Source organism: Molothrus ater, chromosome 4 (assembly GCF_012460135.2).
Source record: "Molothrus ater isolate BHLD 08-10-18 breed brown headed cowbird chromosome 4, BPBGC_Mater_1.1, whole genome shotgun sequence".
In the NCBI taxonomy this organism is placed as follows: domain Eukaryota; kingdom Metazoa; phylum Chordata; class Aves; order Passeriformes; family Icteridae; genus Molothrus; species Molothrus ater.
This window is the reverse complement of record NC_050481.2, coordinates 12,081,859-12,094,166: the sequence shown is the minus strand read 5'-3', so window position 1 is coordinate 12,094,166 and position 12,308 is coordinate 12,081,859. Positions and strand designations below refer to the sequence as shown.

The window sequence follows — 12,308 nt, the reverse complement described above, 5'->3', positions numbered from 1 at the left end:
AAAACTCCTACCGCTCCTCCCCGCGCCTTAAATCCCCCAAGGCCCCGCCCCGCGCAGCCGCACTGGGGTCCCTCGCACCTGTGCACGCCCCGCCCCTCACACGTGTGCCGGCCCCGCCCCCGGGGCCCCGCCTCCCCCCCGCCCGCCGATAAATCCCGGCGGATCCGTACCTATCCCGCTTTCTGCTGGGGATGCTTATCTCGGGATGCGGCGGGAGCGTCGGTCTGAGTGCTGTGCGGGGATCCTGATTGGGGGCTACTACTGGTGCTGCGCAGGGTCCAAGGCGCTCAGGTGGGACCGGGATTTGGGTCCAGGGATTCTGGTCCTGGTCCTGCCGGTATTTCCTGTAGGAGTTGGGCTAAGCCGCTTCTTTCTCGGCAGGTAGGATGTGGGTGCTGGGCCCAGAGGATCGAGGGGGGATTGAGGCTGGGATCAGGACCGGCATCACTGCGGTCGGGAAGAGCCGTGCCGGGACAGGTGCTGCCACTTCGGCTGCGGCGGCAGAGAGCCGCTACTGTGCCACTGCCATGCCCGCCAGGTGGATGACGCTTCCCGGGAGTAACCTCTGGATCGTGGCAGGAAGCAGGAAGGACACGGAGACCGCCCGTACCGGCCCCAGGACCCCATCGGCATCGCCGCTCGCTCAGCGCCACTGCCCGCCCCGCGGGGCGCCCCCTGGCGGACACGGCGCCGCCCCGCAGCCCCCCCGGTCCGGTAACCCCACGAGCACCGCGCTCCCCTACGAGCCACAGCGCCCGCAGCCCCTGCTCCGTGTCCGCACCCCCGGGGGCTGCAGCGCCCCGACCGGGAGCAGCCGCTCTGGGACGGCCGCTGGGGCCGAGGTGTTGCTGCTCCTGCTCTGATTGTGCCTGGTGTGGGACTGGAGCCCCAGGGAAACACAAGGGAAAAACCCCCACATATTAAAAAAACAGTGAAAATTATTTGTTCTTTATTTCCAGAGCCATGAAGATCATCGAGTCAAATGCTGAGAAGTGACTGGCCCAGCTGCACATGGAATACAGAATTTTGGTCTTCTCAGTACCCTGCTCCAAACACCTGAGCCAATCCCAGGGTTGTTCTAAAGGTCCTGTGAGGGATGGGAATGACTGCTGCCAGTAAGAGAACTCCTCTACAAATGCAGCTCCTTCCCTCCTGCTAATGCTGCTTTACACACCAGCCCCTGCAATGGCTGTAGGGCAGAACTGGCTGGCACTCAACATGTCAGCACCAAACTCTTCCCCATAACCCTGGTTTTTCTGCCCTTTCCAGGGTTTACCCAGCAGCTGTAAATGTGCTCACACAATGTCCCTTTGTTTCCCCAGGAACAAGACAAGTCCTGAGGGTTACCTTGCTCTGTGGCAGGGGGTGTTTCCTGCAGGTGAGTGTTGCTAGGTCAAAATGATGCTGGCTGCTGAGTCCAGGGCTCTTTTTCTAGCCCAGAGACCTTGGTGTCTCTCCTGCTTGCTGCCAGCAATGCTCCTTGGTGTTCCCTCAGTGTGTCCCAGCTGGCTGGGAGCGCAGGGCAGGAGGAGGCCAGAAGCTCCTGAAAGGCAAGCAGCACCTCGTGTCTTTGGGATCTGCAGGGGAGGAGCTGTGCCTGCACCGTGGCTCCTCAGCCAGGGGCTGCTCTGACCAGGCACATGGAAATGCTTCAGCCTGGACAGAGACCACCAACAGCCCAGAAGGACCCCAAGGAGCAGCTGGCATTACTGGGAATGGAGGCAAGGGCCCTTTGCAGAGGGGCTCACACAGCAATTCCTGGTTCAGAGCTCCCACACAGCTGCCAGCTATGTCCCAGCCACCCCAAATCCCTTCCCTCCTCCCCAGCCTGAGGCCATCATCCATCAGCAGCATTAAAGCCAAGGCAATCTTCCCCCACAGATATTAAATCCCAGGCAGTAGCCCTCAGAGATACCTGAAAATCAGTGGGATGGAGTTTGGAGTTTTCCAGGGATCCAGCTGGAAGTGCAGATGTCATGGAAAGCTTTCCCAGGTAGGTCCCACTGGAGTGTGCTGAAGACAGAGATGCACATCCCTTTCCTGAGAGAAAAGAATTTGTAGAGGCCACTGCTGAGGCTCTGAAAGGAGCTGAGCTTCTGCAGGGAGAGATGTCCCCACCTGGGCACAGGGGCTGCCTCAGCACAGGCTGGGAGCACATCTGGCCACTGCCTTCTCCTGCTTTAAAACACCAACTGCATCTTCTCCATCCTGGAGCTCAGGGGGGTGAAATCAGCTCCATTCCAGGCAGCTCTGTCCAGTGAGCCCAGGGACACCATTGGGGTGAGGGTTCTAAATAGCTAGTTCTATGGAATAGAACCCTGTCCTTGTCCCTGTGCTGCTGAGCTTCCTTGGAAGCTCTGCTGGCTCCTGACACAGCTGCTGTCCAAGGCAGCAGCTCTGCATGGGAATACCCACACTCCATGGGGCACTGTGAGGTTACTGCAGTGGCAATGGAGCAGGGAAGTTGGGGCTATGGGTATAATTCATCAGATCTAGCACAGCTGACAGGGAACCCCAAATCTGGGCACCACACAGAGAACAATCTTTGTCCTGCCCTGTCAGCTCAAACCCCTGGGCTGGGATGTTTTGGGAATTAAATGTATGGAATTATACAAACCACAGCAAGTGGCATCACCCAGAGGGACAATCCAGGTCCCAGACACTTCCTCCACAATCCACTATGGGGGAAAGCATCCCTGTGCCTGCCAGGAGCTCTGACTCTGCTTTTCCTACCAGCTCCTGAGCAGTGTCAGGGCCACCATGAGAGCTTTAAAATCCAAATAAACTCCATATCCCACACAGTGAATAATTCAAATAAAGAAATACATTCTTGTCATCAAAGCTCAAAACTGTGTTAGGAGTTCTGACAACAAGTTAATGGGATTCCCAGGATTCTCATTAATGCTCTTGGTTTCATTTTTATGTATTTTTAATCCCTCAGTGGGCAGCCTGTACAACTTATCCTGGGATTTAGAGGCTGAGCAGGGCTGGCTTTGGATTGACCTTCACCTCTGGCCCCAGCCTGTGCAAACACACCTTGTGCCAGGCTGGGTGAACTCATCACCTCAGCTTTTCCCTCCTAAATATCCCCTACTTATCTCTCTGGAGATTAACTCACATTTTGCCCCAAACCATCCACTCCTCACCTCCATGTGGCCTCCAAGTGTCCATTCTGTTCCTCACAGGTGCCCTGGTGACACCATGTTGGTCCCTTTGCCTTTCTCCAGCCCGAGGATGCTCCTCTGCTCACTCTCTCCAGTCTTATCCCACAGGGATCCTCTTCTCCCTTCCCTGCTGGCTGCTGCCAAGGAAGGAGGACACAGTGAGTCTCCAGTGCTGACCCCTTAGCCCTGGAGAGTCCTGGCTGTGGGCCCCAGGGGCCTCAGATTTCCAAGGGAAATTGTCTGCTGGTCTCCCTTCAATTACCTCAGCAATTCCCTCCAAAATGCCACCTCACTCCCCCTGACATCCCCTCACATTTTCCCACACAAACAGTTCTTGTATCCCCTCTAGATTATACCAGGTTTTCAGCTACATGAATGGCATCATCTATGCCCACTGCTCGTTATTCACACAACCAAAATCAAGAGCAAATGTTGGTTAGGCTTTAATAACAACTTGAAATAACTTTAGAGCAAAATAAAACACCTTTTTCTTCTGTTTTCTTAAGGTTTTTTGCTCCTTCAGTTGCTGGACTTACCTCTGAGGATGTGTGCTGAGCTCTGGGTGGAGGGGACTGTCAGGCTGAATGGCTGTGAGTTTGTGTTCTTCTCACTGGGGCATCAGCAATTCCCCCAGTCCCTTTTCCAGGCTGTTCCATGTGGCTGTGGTCAGGCTGTGGCAGCACAGGCAGACGCAGCTCTCAGCACTCCCTGCTCCAAACACAACTCTGGCCTCCATTGCAATCTGTCTCTGCTGGGAGGTTTTCTCCTAGAGAAATCCAAGAATTGCTCGTGGCAATTTAGAGAAGAAATTTCCACAAAGGGAAGTAAGGAATAAAATCCTGCTCTAGGAGCCCTTGGGATCTGCAGGGCTGGTTAGGGAAGGGGACATTCGCTCCCTGCAGTGCACACACACCCACCTGCAGCACCCAGCCCAGCCTGCCAGCTGGGCTCTGCCAGCCCCTCTCTGAGCACCCTCCCTGTGCTGCTCCCTCTCAGGGCCTTTGGCAATCCAACCCTGAGCCTGAGCAGCCCAAAGCTCTGTCTGGCAGCCCAGGGACAAAGGGACACTCCCAGGGATGGGGCACATTCCCAGCAAACGCTCCCAACAGAGCACAGAGGCACCCCTGGAGCTCCTGTGTGGGGCTGGCAGGAGGGCACAGCCCCCAGCTGGGGTGGCAGTGGCAGTGACAGCAGCAAAGTGCCACGGTCTGATGGCACAACACAAGACAGCAAGGCCAGCAATGCCCGTGGGAGGTGCACAATTAATTCTGCTCCCTGTGCTGCCCCATCCCAGCAGGAAAGCTCCAGGGGGGATGGAAACTCCTCCCCCTTCCCCCCAGCCCCAGATAAGCACTCCTCAGTTTCAAGCACCCAGTTCTCACCTCCAGCCTGCTCCCGGGGCTGCTGCCACATTCCTGACAAGGTGCCAAAGGCCACTTGGGACAGGGCTCCCTCTGTGTCTCAGGGCTTGGGGATGGCAGGGACCAGGCTGCTCCAGCAAGGACAGCCTGAAACCAGAGCTGATGTCCCAGGGTTAGCAACAGGCTGGGGACAGGAGTTCTGAAACCCAGAGTTCTGAAAACAGCCCCCAAAATGTTCTATGATCATACCTTTAAAATGGCTCCAAAGGGCAGCAGCTCTGGTGCCAGACCAGTACCTGCACAATTCCCTGTGCCAGCCCTGGCTCACTGAAAAACAAAACAAATCAACAATCACCCAGGCCTTGTTTGCAGAATTCCTGATCCAAACCCTCACCTTTCCTGCCCAGCACTGAGGGAAATCTGACACAGCATTAATAAGTGACCTTTGCTGAGAGCAGCCATCATCCCAGTCCTCCAGCCTTGGCAAGATTTTGCAGTGAATGGACCTAAGTTCTAATCCTAAACCTAAATTTCTGTCAGGTTTTGTTAGAAAGATACTGGACAGTAAATCATGCAACAGAATTGAAAAATGGCACAAGGAATAACAAGGCCCAGAGCAAACCCAACCACCCCCATCACTGCTGCACCCCAATGTTGGGAGAAATGCTGATATCATTTCTAAATACTCCCCTTCCCTCCCACTCAGTCCTTCACTGCACATCCCTGGAGAGGATTGATTCCATCTTTTGTTGCCAACAGCACCTCTCCAGCCCAAAGCCCACTTCTCACAGACACAAACTAAGCAAGCCTAAGGCATTGTTCCCAGCAGCAGATGCAATTCCTGAACTCCCTTTTCCCTGGATTCTAAGCACTTGCAGGAAACTCACCTCAGCCCAGAGACTGTTCTGCTTTCCCAGAGGGAAATACAGCCTGATGGGATGGGCCACAGCTCTGGCACCACATTGCCCTTGTTCCTGCTGACCTGGAAAGCCACAGGTAAACCCAGTCCCTCAGAGCCCATCCCTGGGCACCAGGAGAGCTGGAGCTGTTCCCAGATGCCAGGGCCCTGCAGGGCTGTGCTGACACGAGCACAGGCTGACCACTGTGCCCAGCACATCCCTCATTCTCCTCCCATTGCTCCCAAATCCTCCCAGCCCTGCCCCTGCATCTGTGCCAGGGCCAGTGCCTGCCCCCAGCCCGAGCAGAGGCTGTCACCCAGCCCTGCACCGGCTGCCAGCCCTGGCAGAGCTGGGAATGCACTGAGAGCTCCCGAACCCCCAGAGCAGTCCTTGGGTGCACAGATAATGCCCAACCTGCCCCTCAGGGCACAGCCAACACCACAGCTCCAGCATCCCCAGGGAACTCTGGCATTTGTCTCTTCACCTCTGCCCTTCTCCAGCAGACACAGCTGGGGCTGGGCTGTCAGCAATGGCATTCCCATGGCAGTTAATCCCAGCAGAGAGGAAAAGAGGAGCCCTGTGTCCCTCTGACTCACCCCACAGCATGGGCAGGACCAGAGCCCTCCAGTGCAGACCCCTGGTGCTGAGGCCTCTTGCCTTTGGCTGCTTAAACACCAAAGCTTTTGGCAAAGATGGGAGGAGTTTGATGATTTTTCCTGCCCTGAAAGAGAGGAGAAAAAGAAAATTAAGTCCACTGTGGAAGTCAAAGGATCCCAGCTCTCATACTTGTGCTCTGATTGCTCACTATGGGGTTTTATCCATGAGAGGTGACACCAATTCAAACATAAACGTGTCCTTTTCCAGCACTTTTATTCCTGACTATTTCAGACATTGAAACGATGCTCATTTTTCTTATTGCATTCTTTGCCCAATTTTAACAGAACCATTTTTATCCCAGACCCCACGTGTCAGCCATTCCATCCTTTACCATTGGACTTTGCACAAAGGAAGGGACACCCAGGATGCTGCATCACAAGAAATCCCAAAGAGAATCCCCTCCAAAACCTCACAGAGAAAGGGTTTTTGCTTTTGGGACACAAGAAAGGCCTTTGACCATTTGCATCCACATGGAAAGCCCACACTGAGCACTTGGTTTTAAAGATGTTGCACTTGAAGTTACAGACATGGAATTGCCTTGGGATTTGGCATTTCCTGCACCCACACAAACACATTCAAGGAATTAAGTGCAGAGTCCTGAAGTTTGGTTATTCCAATGCTGTTTTGGTAGTGCCACTTGACACACCAAAATCCACAGCAACACCTCAAAAAATGAAAAGCAACTTTCACCCGCACATCCCCCTTCCTTTCAATTTTGCAGTTTTGGGATCCTCTTAAGAACAGGTTAAAGAAAAGAAGAAGAAAAGCCCAGGACCTACTACCAGCTAGTGCACCAACCACCTGTTTTCCATAGATTCTCCTTACAGCTGATGGCTTTTCTAAGAAAGCTTCAGCTCAACCTTATCACAATCACCTGGCAGCACTCACTATTAGCCCCAAAGGCCAGTGCACATCTGTGTGCTACCTCAGGAAGCTCAGTCACTCTCTGTGGGACAAAACCTGGTTTGGGCCCAAGAGCTGACTCTGCTCCCTGCGAGCTGAACTATGCAGCTGTAGGATGCAGCTGGATGCTGAAGGGCAGAGTGTGTAACCCTCTGTGAAAGCCAGGCTCCAAAGGCAGCCCTTGATGCCCCAGCAGTGCTGCTGGAAGCGCTGGCAGCACTTGGTACAGATGGGATGGAGCCTCCCCACAGCTCTGTCCCCTGGCACCGAGGGTGGCACAGCACAGAGGCTGATGAAGTAAAACAAACGCTGGATTTCAATGGACGCTGATGGGACTGAAAGCCCCAGGCCAGAGCTGCTCCCTGCCCAGCACAGGAGCTCCCAGTGCTGCTGCAGGGCACAGGCTCTGAGGGAACCCTGCAGCTGGGACAGGAACGCAGCAACAACAATTCCCAGGCACAAAGAGATCCCCAGCTGCTCCAACAACTGAACCTCTGTGGCTCAGCCTCACGGGGTGTCCCTGCTCCAGGCAGGATGAGCCACACAGCCCCCGAGGCTGGGCTCACACCCTGCCCTACCAGCAGAAAACAAGGGGTTAATGAAGCTTTGGGGACACCTTCTGTCCCCAGAGTGCTCTGACACAACATCCAGCAGTGTGGATCTTTAATAAAGACAGCTTGTACCTATCCTTGCAACAGACTCACCGATGTTATTTCCTCAAAGTCTCTGTTTTAAAATATTTTGCTATTGCAAGGGTTTAAACAAGACTGACCATGAGCCCTGCACCCTTGCCATGCTCCAAGCCCTAAGGAAGCGCTGGATATCCTCACACTCATCCAAGCTGAGGGAGCTGCTGCAGCATTTAAAACATTTCAAAACCACCCCTGCCCTGAGGGTGTCCAGACCTGGGAGGTGCCTGGGTGCCAGCCCAGCATCAGAGATGGGACATCGGGAGACCGAGCAGACAACACCCACTGCAGCCTCTGCACTCTCAGCACTCCAGCTGCACCATCCTCATTGCTCAGGGACTCTCAGCTCTGTTTCCAGGACTCCCATCAGGTAACTGAGGGCCCTTTCCAGATGCAAATCCCCAAAGAGCCACTGCTCTCCTCTCCACCCACCCTCCTGCTCCAACTTTTACCCCTTTGATAGCCACCACCCCACCCAGGACACAGAAGGAGGCTCTCAGGTGCCAACTGAGACCCAAATCGTCCCAGGTGGCTCAGGAAATAAACACAAACAAACTCATCCCTTCTAGGCTAACAAAATGTCTTGGTGCCCAGTTCCTGTTTCCTAAGGCAAAACACACGGATCAGGGGAAAATGGCAAGTCCAAAACCCAACAAAACCTGGTTTTGCATCGGTTTCCATCAGGACTGTTCAGGTTTCCCACTGCCCCTCAGCTGCAGCCACAGGAGCAGCTTCTCTCTGGAACCCAGGGGGGTGGGCACAAGGACACCCATCCCACTGCTTCCCGGAAAACAGAGCTCAGCCCACCCCAGAAATATAAATAACAAATGCAGTTATTGCCTTTGCCATTTATCTATTAGCTCTGGCACGGTATTATTGACCACAAAAATCCTGAGAGAGTACAATCTGTAACTACTGCTCTTGATAAAGTATAATCTGTCAGTTCATGTATGCCCTGCATAGCTTTTATAAATAGCAGTGTAATAGATACTATTTTAGACTGTAGCATAATAGAGAGTGTGAAATGTTAAAATGCTTTTACATGTAAGGAACTCAGAAAATGGTGTCAGATAATTAGGTGATTTCCCACATTTGGGGACAATCTTATCTGAAACACAAGATAACAGAAACAGAAACCAGAGCACCGAAAAAAAAGGAAAAATTTATTGACCCTCGTTATCAAATAACGAGGGAGTGAAAATAAAACAGGATGGCACCACAGGAAGAAATAAAATATATTGGTTTAATCCACAAGATGGCATGAAGGTTAAAATCAAGCAAAAGAACATCTAAACTCAAAGGACTGTTTGAATATGTATAAACTGTAATGAATATGCTCACACCACTGCAATGTAACACAAAATAGAGAATACGGTTTAAGGTAACCGGATGCTCCTGGCAAACAGCCAAGCACCCCAGCGCTGCCTTTTATCCCTTAACAAACGTGTAAAAATTCTAAAGAGTGAACTTTGTTTCTCACACAATAAAGCGCTGTCCCCGCAGCTGGGACGAGCCCCAGCTTTATTCCACGGAACACGATCCCAGAGAGCCGCAAGGCCCGGGACAGACCCGTCCCACCCACAGCGGGTCCCACGCAGCAGCGCCCGAAGCAGCCCCGGCCCCCTGTGGGTGCCCCGGCCCCGGTGCCCCCGGCCCAGCTCCCTCCCCTCCGGCCGCTCACCTGAGGGCACCGCCCGCTGTCTCCCGGCGCTGCTGCCGAGCCAAGGGCATTGTCCCCGCTCCTGGCCCAAAGGCCGCGTTCTGCGCCGCAGGGCGCGCTCCGGGGGACGCGGGGCCGGGCAGGGACAGGGTGACCCGGGCTGAGGCGGCTGTCCCAGCGCTCTGTCCCCTCACGGGGCTCAGGCCGGGGAGCGGGGCCCCGCCACCGACCGCCACTGCACCGCGGAGCAGAGTCAGGTAGGGCCGAAGAGCCGAGTGTGGCCGAGTGGAGCCGCCGACAGCCGAGTGTGGCCGAGAACAGCCGAGCGTACCCGAAGGGCCGACTCTGGCCGCGATTTGCCGAATCGATCCGAGTTTAGCTGAGGTGAACTGAACGGAACGGGACGGAACCGCGTTCAGCCCAACCGAACTAGATAAGCCCAACCGAACTGGATAAGCCGAACCAACGCGAGATCAGCCGAACCAACCTGAACATTACGGGGTCGGTCGAACCGAACCGAGCTGAGCTCCGAATGCAGCGAGCGGCTCCGAGCTCAGCCCAACCGAGCCGAGATCGGCCGAACCCGGCCTGCTGCTCTCTTGCCCATTAATTAGCGCAGTCACAGCCTAATGAGCACTGAACGTGTCACAGACACATCAGCCACCCTCCTGACACTGACGCTCCCAGGGATTTTCCTTTTGCCAGGGTCCAGAACTCATCCGAAGGAGTGAGAAAATGCTGTCGGCGTAAGGAGCTGCACAGTTCATGGGAAGGTCCTCGCTGGACAAATGACACAAAGGGCACAGGGAGCATTTAAAGCAAACCAAGTGACAAAAAGCCACCTTTAGGTCAGAGAGAGGCTGAATCCCCATAAGGAAATCCACTGAAACAATAAGTTAAGTGATGGAAATTCAGAGTTTGGCTGTGGCCACCACCTTCCAGTGTGAAATGTTATCATATTATCCCAAATAGTCACAGAACAAAACAAATAAAGGCATTTTAAATACTAAGCTTATGAAGTGTAAGTGCAAATGAGATCAAATGCACAAATTCAGGTAAGATATGGACTGTAATCACTGTTTCTGTGATTAATGGCTTCATGTTCGAACCTGAGTGACCCCCCCTCTCCTCTGTCACCTGTGTGTCCTTGCTGTGTTTCCCTGAGTGTCCCAGAATACCTTGGAAGAGATTCTTCCCCTGCTCCTGTCTGTATTTGTCAGAAATGGTTCATTTAGACAGCACAGCACTCACAAAGAACCAGCCCCACAGGAGTCACGGCACCATTGCACTCACCCTGAAATCCTGGCCAACAGCACCAGCTCTGTGCCCTATCTCCAAACTTCTGTCTGCCCAAAGTTTTCAGTCCCAATTCAGCAAGACAAGAGAATTGAAAAGGATTCAAGTCTTGAACATCAGATGGTGACAAAAATGGCCTATTTAATTCCTACCTCTTAACCATGAATTATTGTTATTTCTGCCCTCTGTGCTCCCTTGTCCCTACCCATTCTCCTGGGCAGGATTATAAACTATACTTTGAAATAATACACTTGCTGCAGCCTGAGGAGCTTCAATATCAGCACCTTGACCTTTACTTTCTGAATTCCCATCCCAGTAACAGGATTTCGGGCAGTGTAAAATTTTACAATTTGATTTACTCCATACAATTTCTAGGCCACATGTTCTGCACATCCCTTTCCTCCCTCACAAGCATTTGTTACCTGCATGAGACAAAGCAGCTGAGGTAAGGCACAGACACCAGGTAGAAACAACCAGCTAGTGCAGGAGGACAAGGAGCTGTGCACAGATCTATTTTATTTACATCTCTGTAACTGGAGCTCTAAGATGGAACACAGCTCAGCCAGGAAGGACCTGACAGGGGCTGCAGTGCCCTGCGTGGGGCTGGGCTGGAGCCAAACTGCATCCCTGGGGAGGCCGTGGGCCCAGCCCTCCCTGGCTGTGACACGCAGCCTCTCACTGAGCACCTCCATTCCTCGTCAAACAGAACACTCAGGAAGGAACGCAATCAACAATTCCAACTACAGAAACCACTGAGGTGCCTTTCAGGACCCCACAGTGTTCAGTCAGTTCTTACTTTGCAGTGCACGAGGTATTTCAGCAATAAATTCCCTGTCATTGCTAAGAGCTGAGCAGCTCCTAAGTGGGAGGGTTTCCAGTTATGTTTTTCTAACAGCAGCTCAAAGCTTAAGCAGTTTCGGCATCCACCAGCCTGAAGCCCGTGGATTTCAGGCATCTTGCATGGATGTTTTATAACTTAAATGGAAATCCTACCTGCAGTCTTAAATACATAAATATCTTCTGCCACTTGGCTCTACTGAAAAGCTTTCTGCTAATATAACACAACATTTCTTTAACAGAAGGATAACCATATTCCTAGTTTGCACATTTTCTATCAGCACATTGGTTATTGCAGCATTTTTCTACGCCAGCCTCTTGGTGCCAGGTGACACATCAGCAGGATTTAAAGCCTTGGGCTTTTCAGGGGAGTTTTTGCCCAAGTTCCAAGTCAGATCCAGCATCTGCAGTTTGGGCAACGTGCATCTCCGTGGGTGCTTGCAGCCCACACCCCAGCGCTGCAGGGGTTAATGGTGAGGGGAGACTTCTCCCACGGGGCACTCTCACTGCTCAGCTCCACCCCAGAAGGCAGCAGGACTGTCCTTCAGCAGCCCAGGCGTTCCCAGGGGCATTCCCAGTGCTCTCCAGGGCCGCCCCATCACACCGTGGTCTCTGTTTTCTGAATGCTTCGACTGCGCAGGTGCTGCAGGATCAGCCTCTTCTCTCGTGTGTACCTGAGAGGGAGAAGGCATTGAAATAACCTCTGCAAACCTTCAGCCCAAATTCCAACCAGCTGCTCACATATAGGTGCATTCCCAACCTTTGTGGCCATGTCCCACTTTCCCAATGCAGGCAAGTCTAGTATTTTCTAAATGTTTCCTGACACTTGGATTCAACGTGGT

At 53.2% G+C, this 12,308-nt stretch overlaps 1 protein-coding gene and 2 long non-coding RNA genes across 12 annotated transcripts in view; 1 reads left to right on the top strand and 2 right to left on the bottom strand.

Annotated features, from left to right (window-relative positions):
- Positions 1-918: 918 nt before the first annotated feature.
- LOC118686378 (uncharacterized) lies at positions 919-9,889 on the bottom strand. Of its 8 annotated transcripts, none has more exons than XR_008508342.1 (8): positions 9,355-9,878; positions 4,775-6,145; positions 4,547-4,684; positions 3,701-3,930; positions 3,147-3,301; positions 1,916-2,040; positions 1,348-1,543; positions 919-1,087 (listed from the first exon to the last, which is right to left on the bottom strand). It is a non-coding gene; the product is annotated as an uncharacterized LOC118686378 (long non-coding RNA). The 8 variants fall into 8 exon arrangements; XR_008508340.1 differs by having other exon boundaries at positions 919-1,543; positions 4,775-4,852; positions 5,413-6,145; positions 9,355-9,780; XR_004980154.2 differs by having other exon boundaries at positions 919-1,543; positions 4,775-5,507; positions 6,021-6,145; positions 9,355-9,779.
- Positions 1,030-3,669, top strand: LOC118686379 (uncharacterized). 2 transcript variants are annotated; one of them, XR_008508345.1, is made up of 3 exons: positions 1,030-1,115; positions 1,323-1,378; positions 1,496-3,669. It is a non-coding gene; the product is annotated as an uncharacterized LOC118686379 (long non-coding RNA). The 2 variants fall into 2 exon arrangements; XR_008508344.1 differs by lacking the exon at positions 1,030-1,115 and having other exon boundaries at positions 1,496-1,993; positions 3,186-3,669.
- A 1,239-nt stretch (positions 9,890-11,128) lies between the features above and the next one.
- LOC118686377 (ras association domain-containing protein 6-like) overlaps positions 11,129-12,308 on the bottom strand; it is a 59,626-nt gene continuing 58,446 nt past the window's right edge. For both annotated transcript variants that reach the window (XM_054514670.1, XM_036382581.1), the window contains one exon: positions 11,129-12,140. In XM_054514670.1, coding sequence (XP_054370645.1) covers positions 12,065-12,140 — 76 coding nt within the window. In that variant the 3' untranslated portion in view covers positions 11,129-12,064. The remainder of the gene's footprint in view (positions 12,141-12,308) is intronic.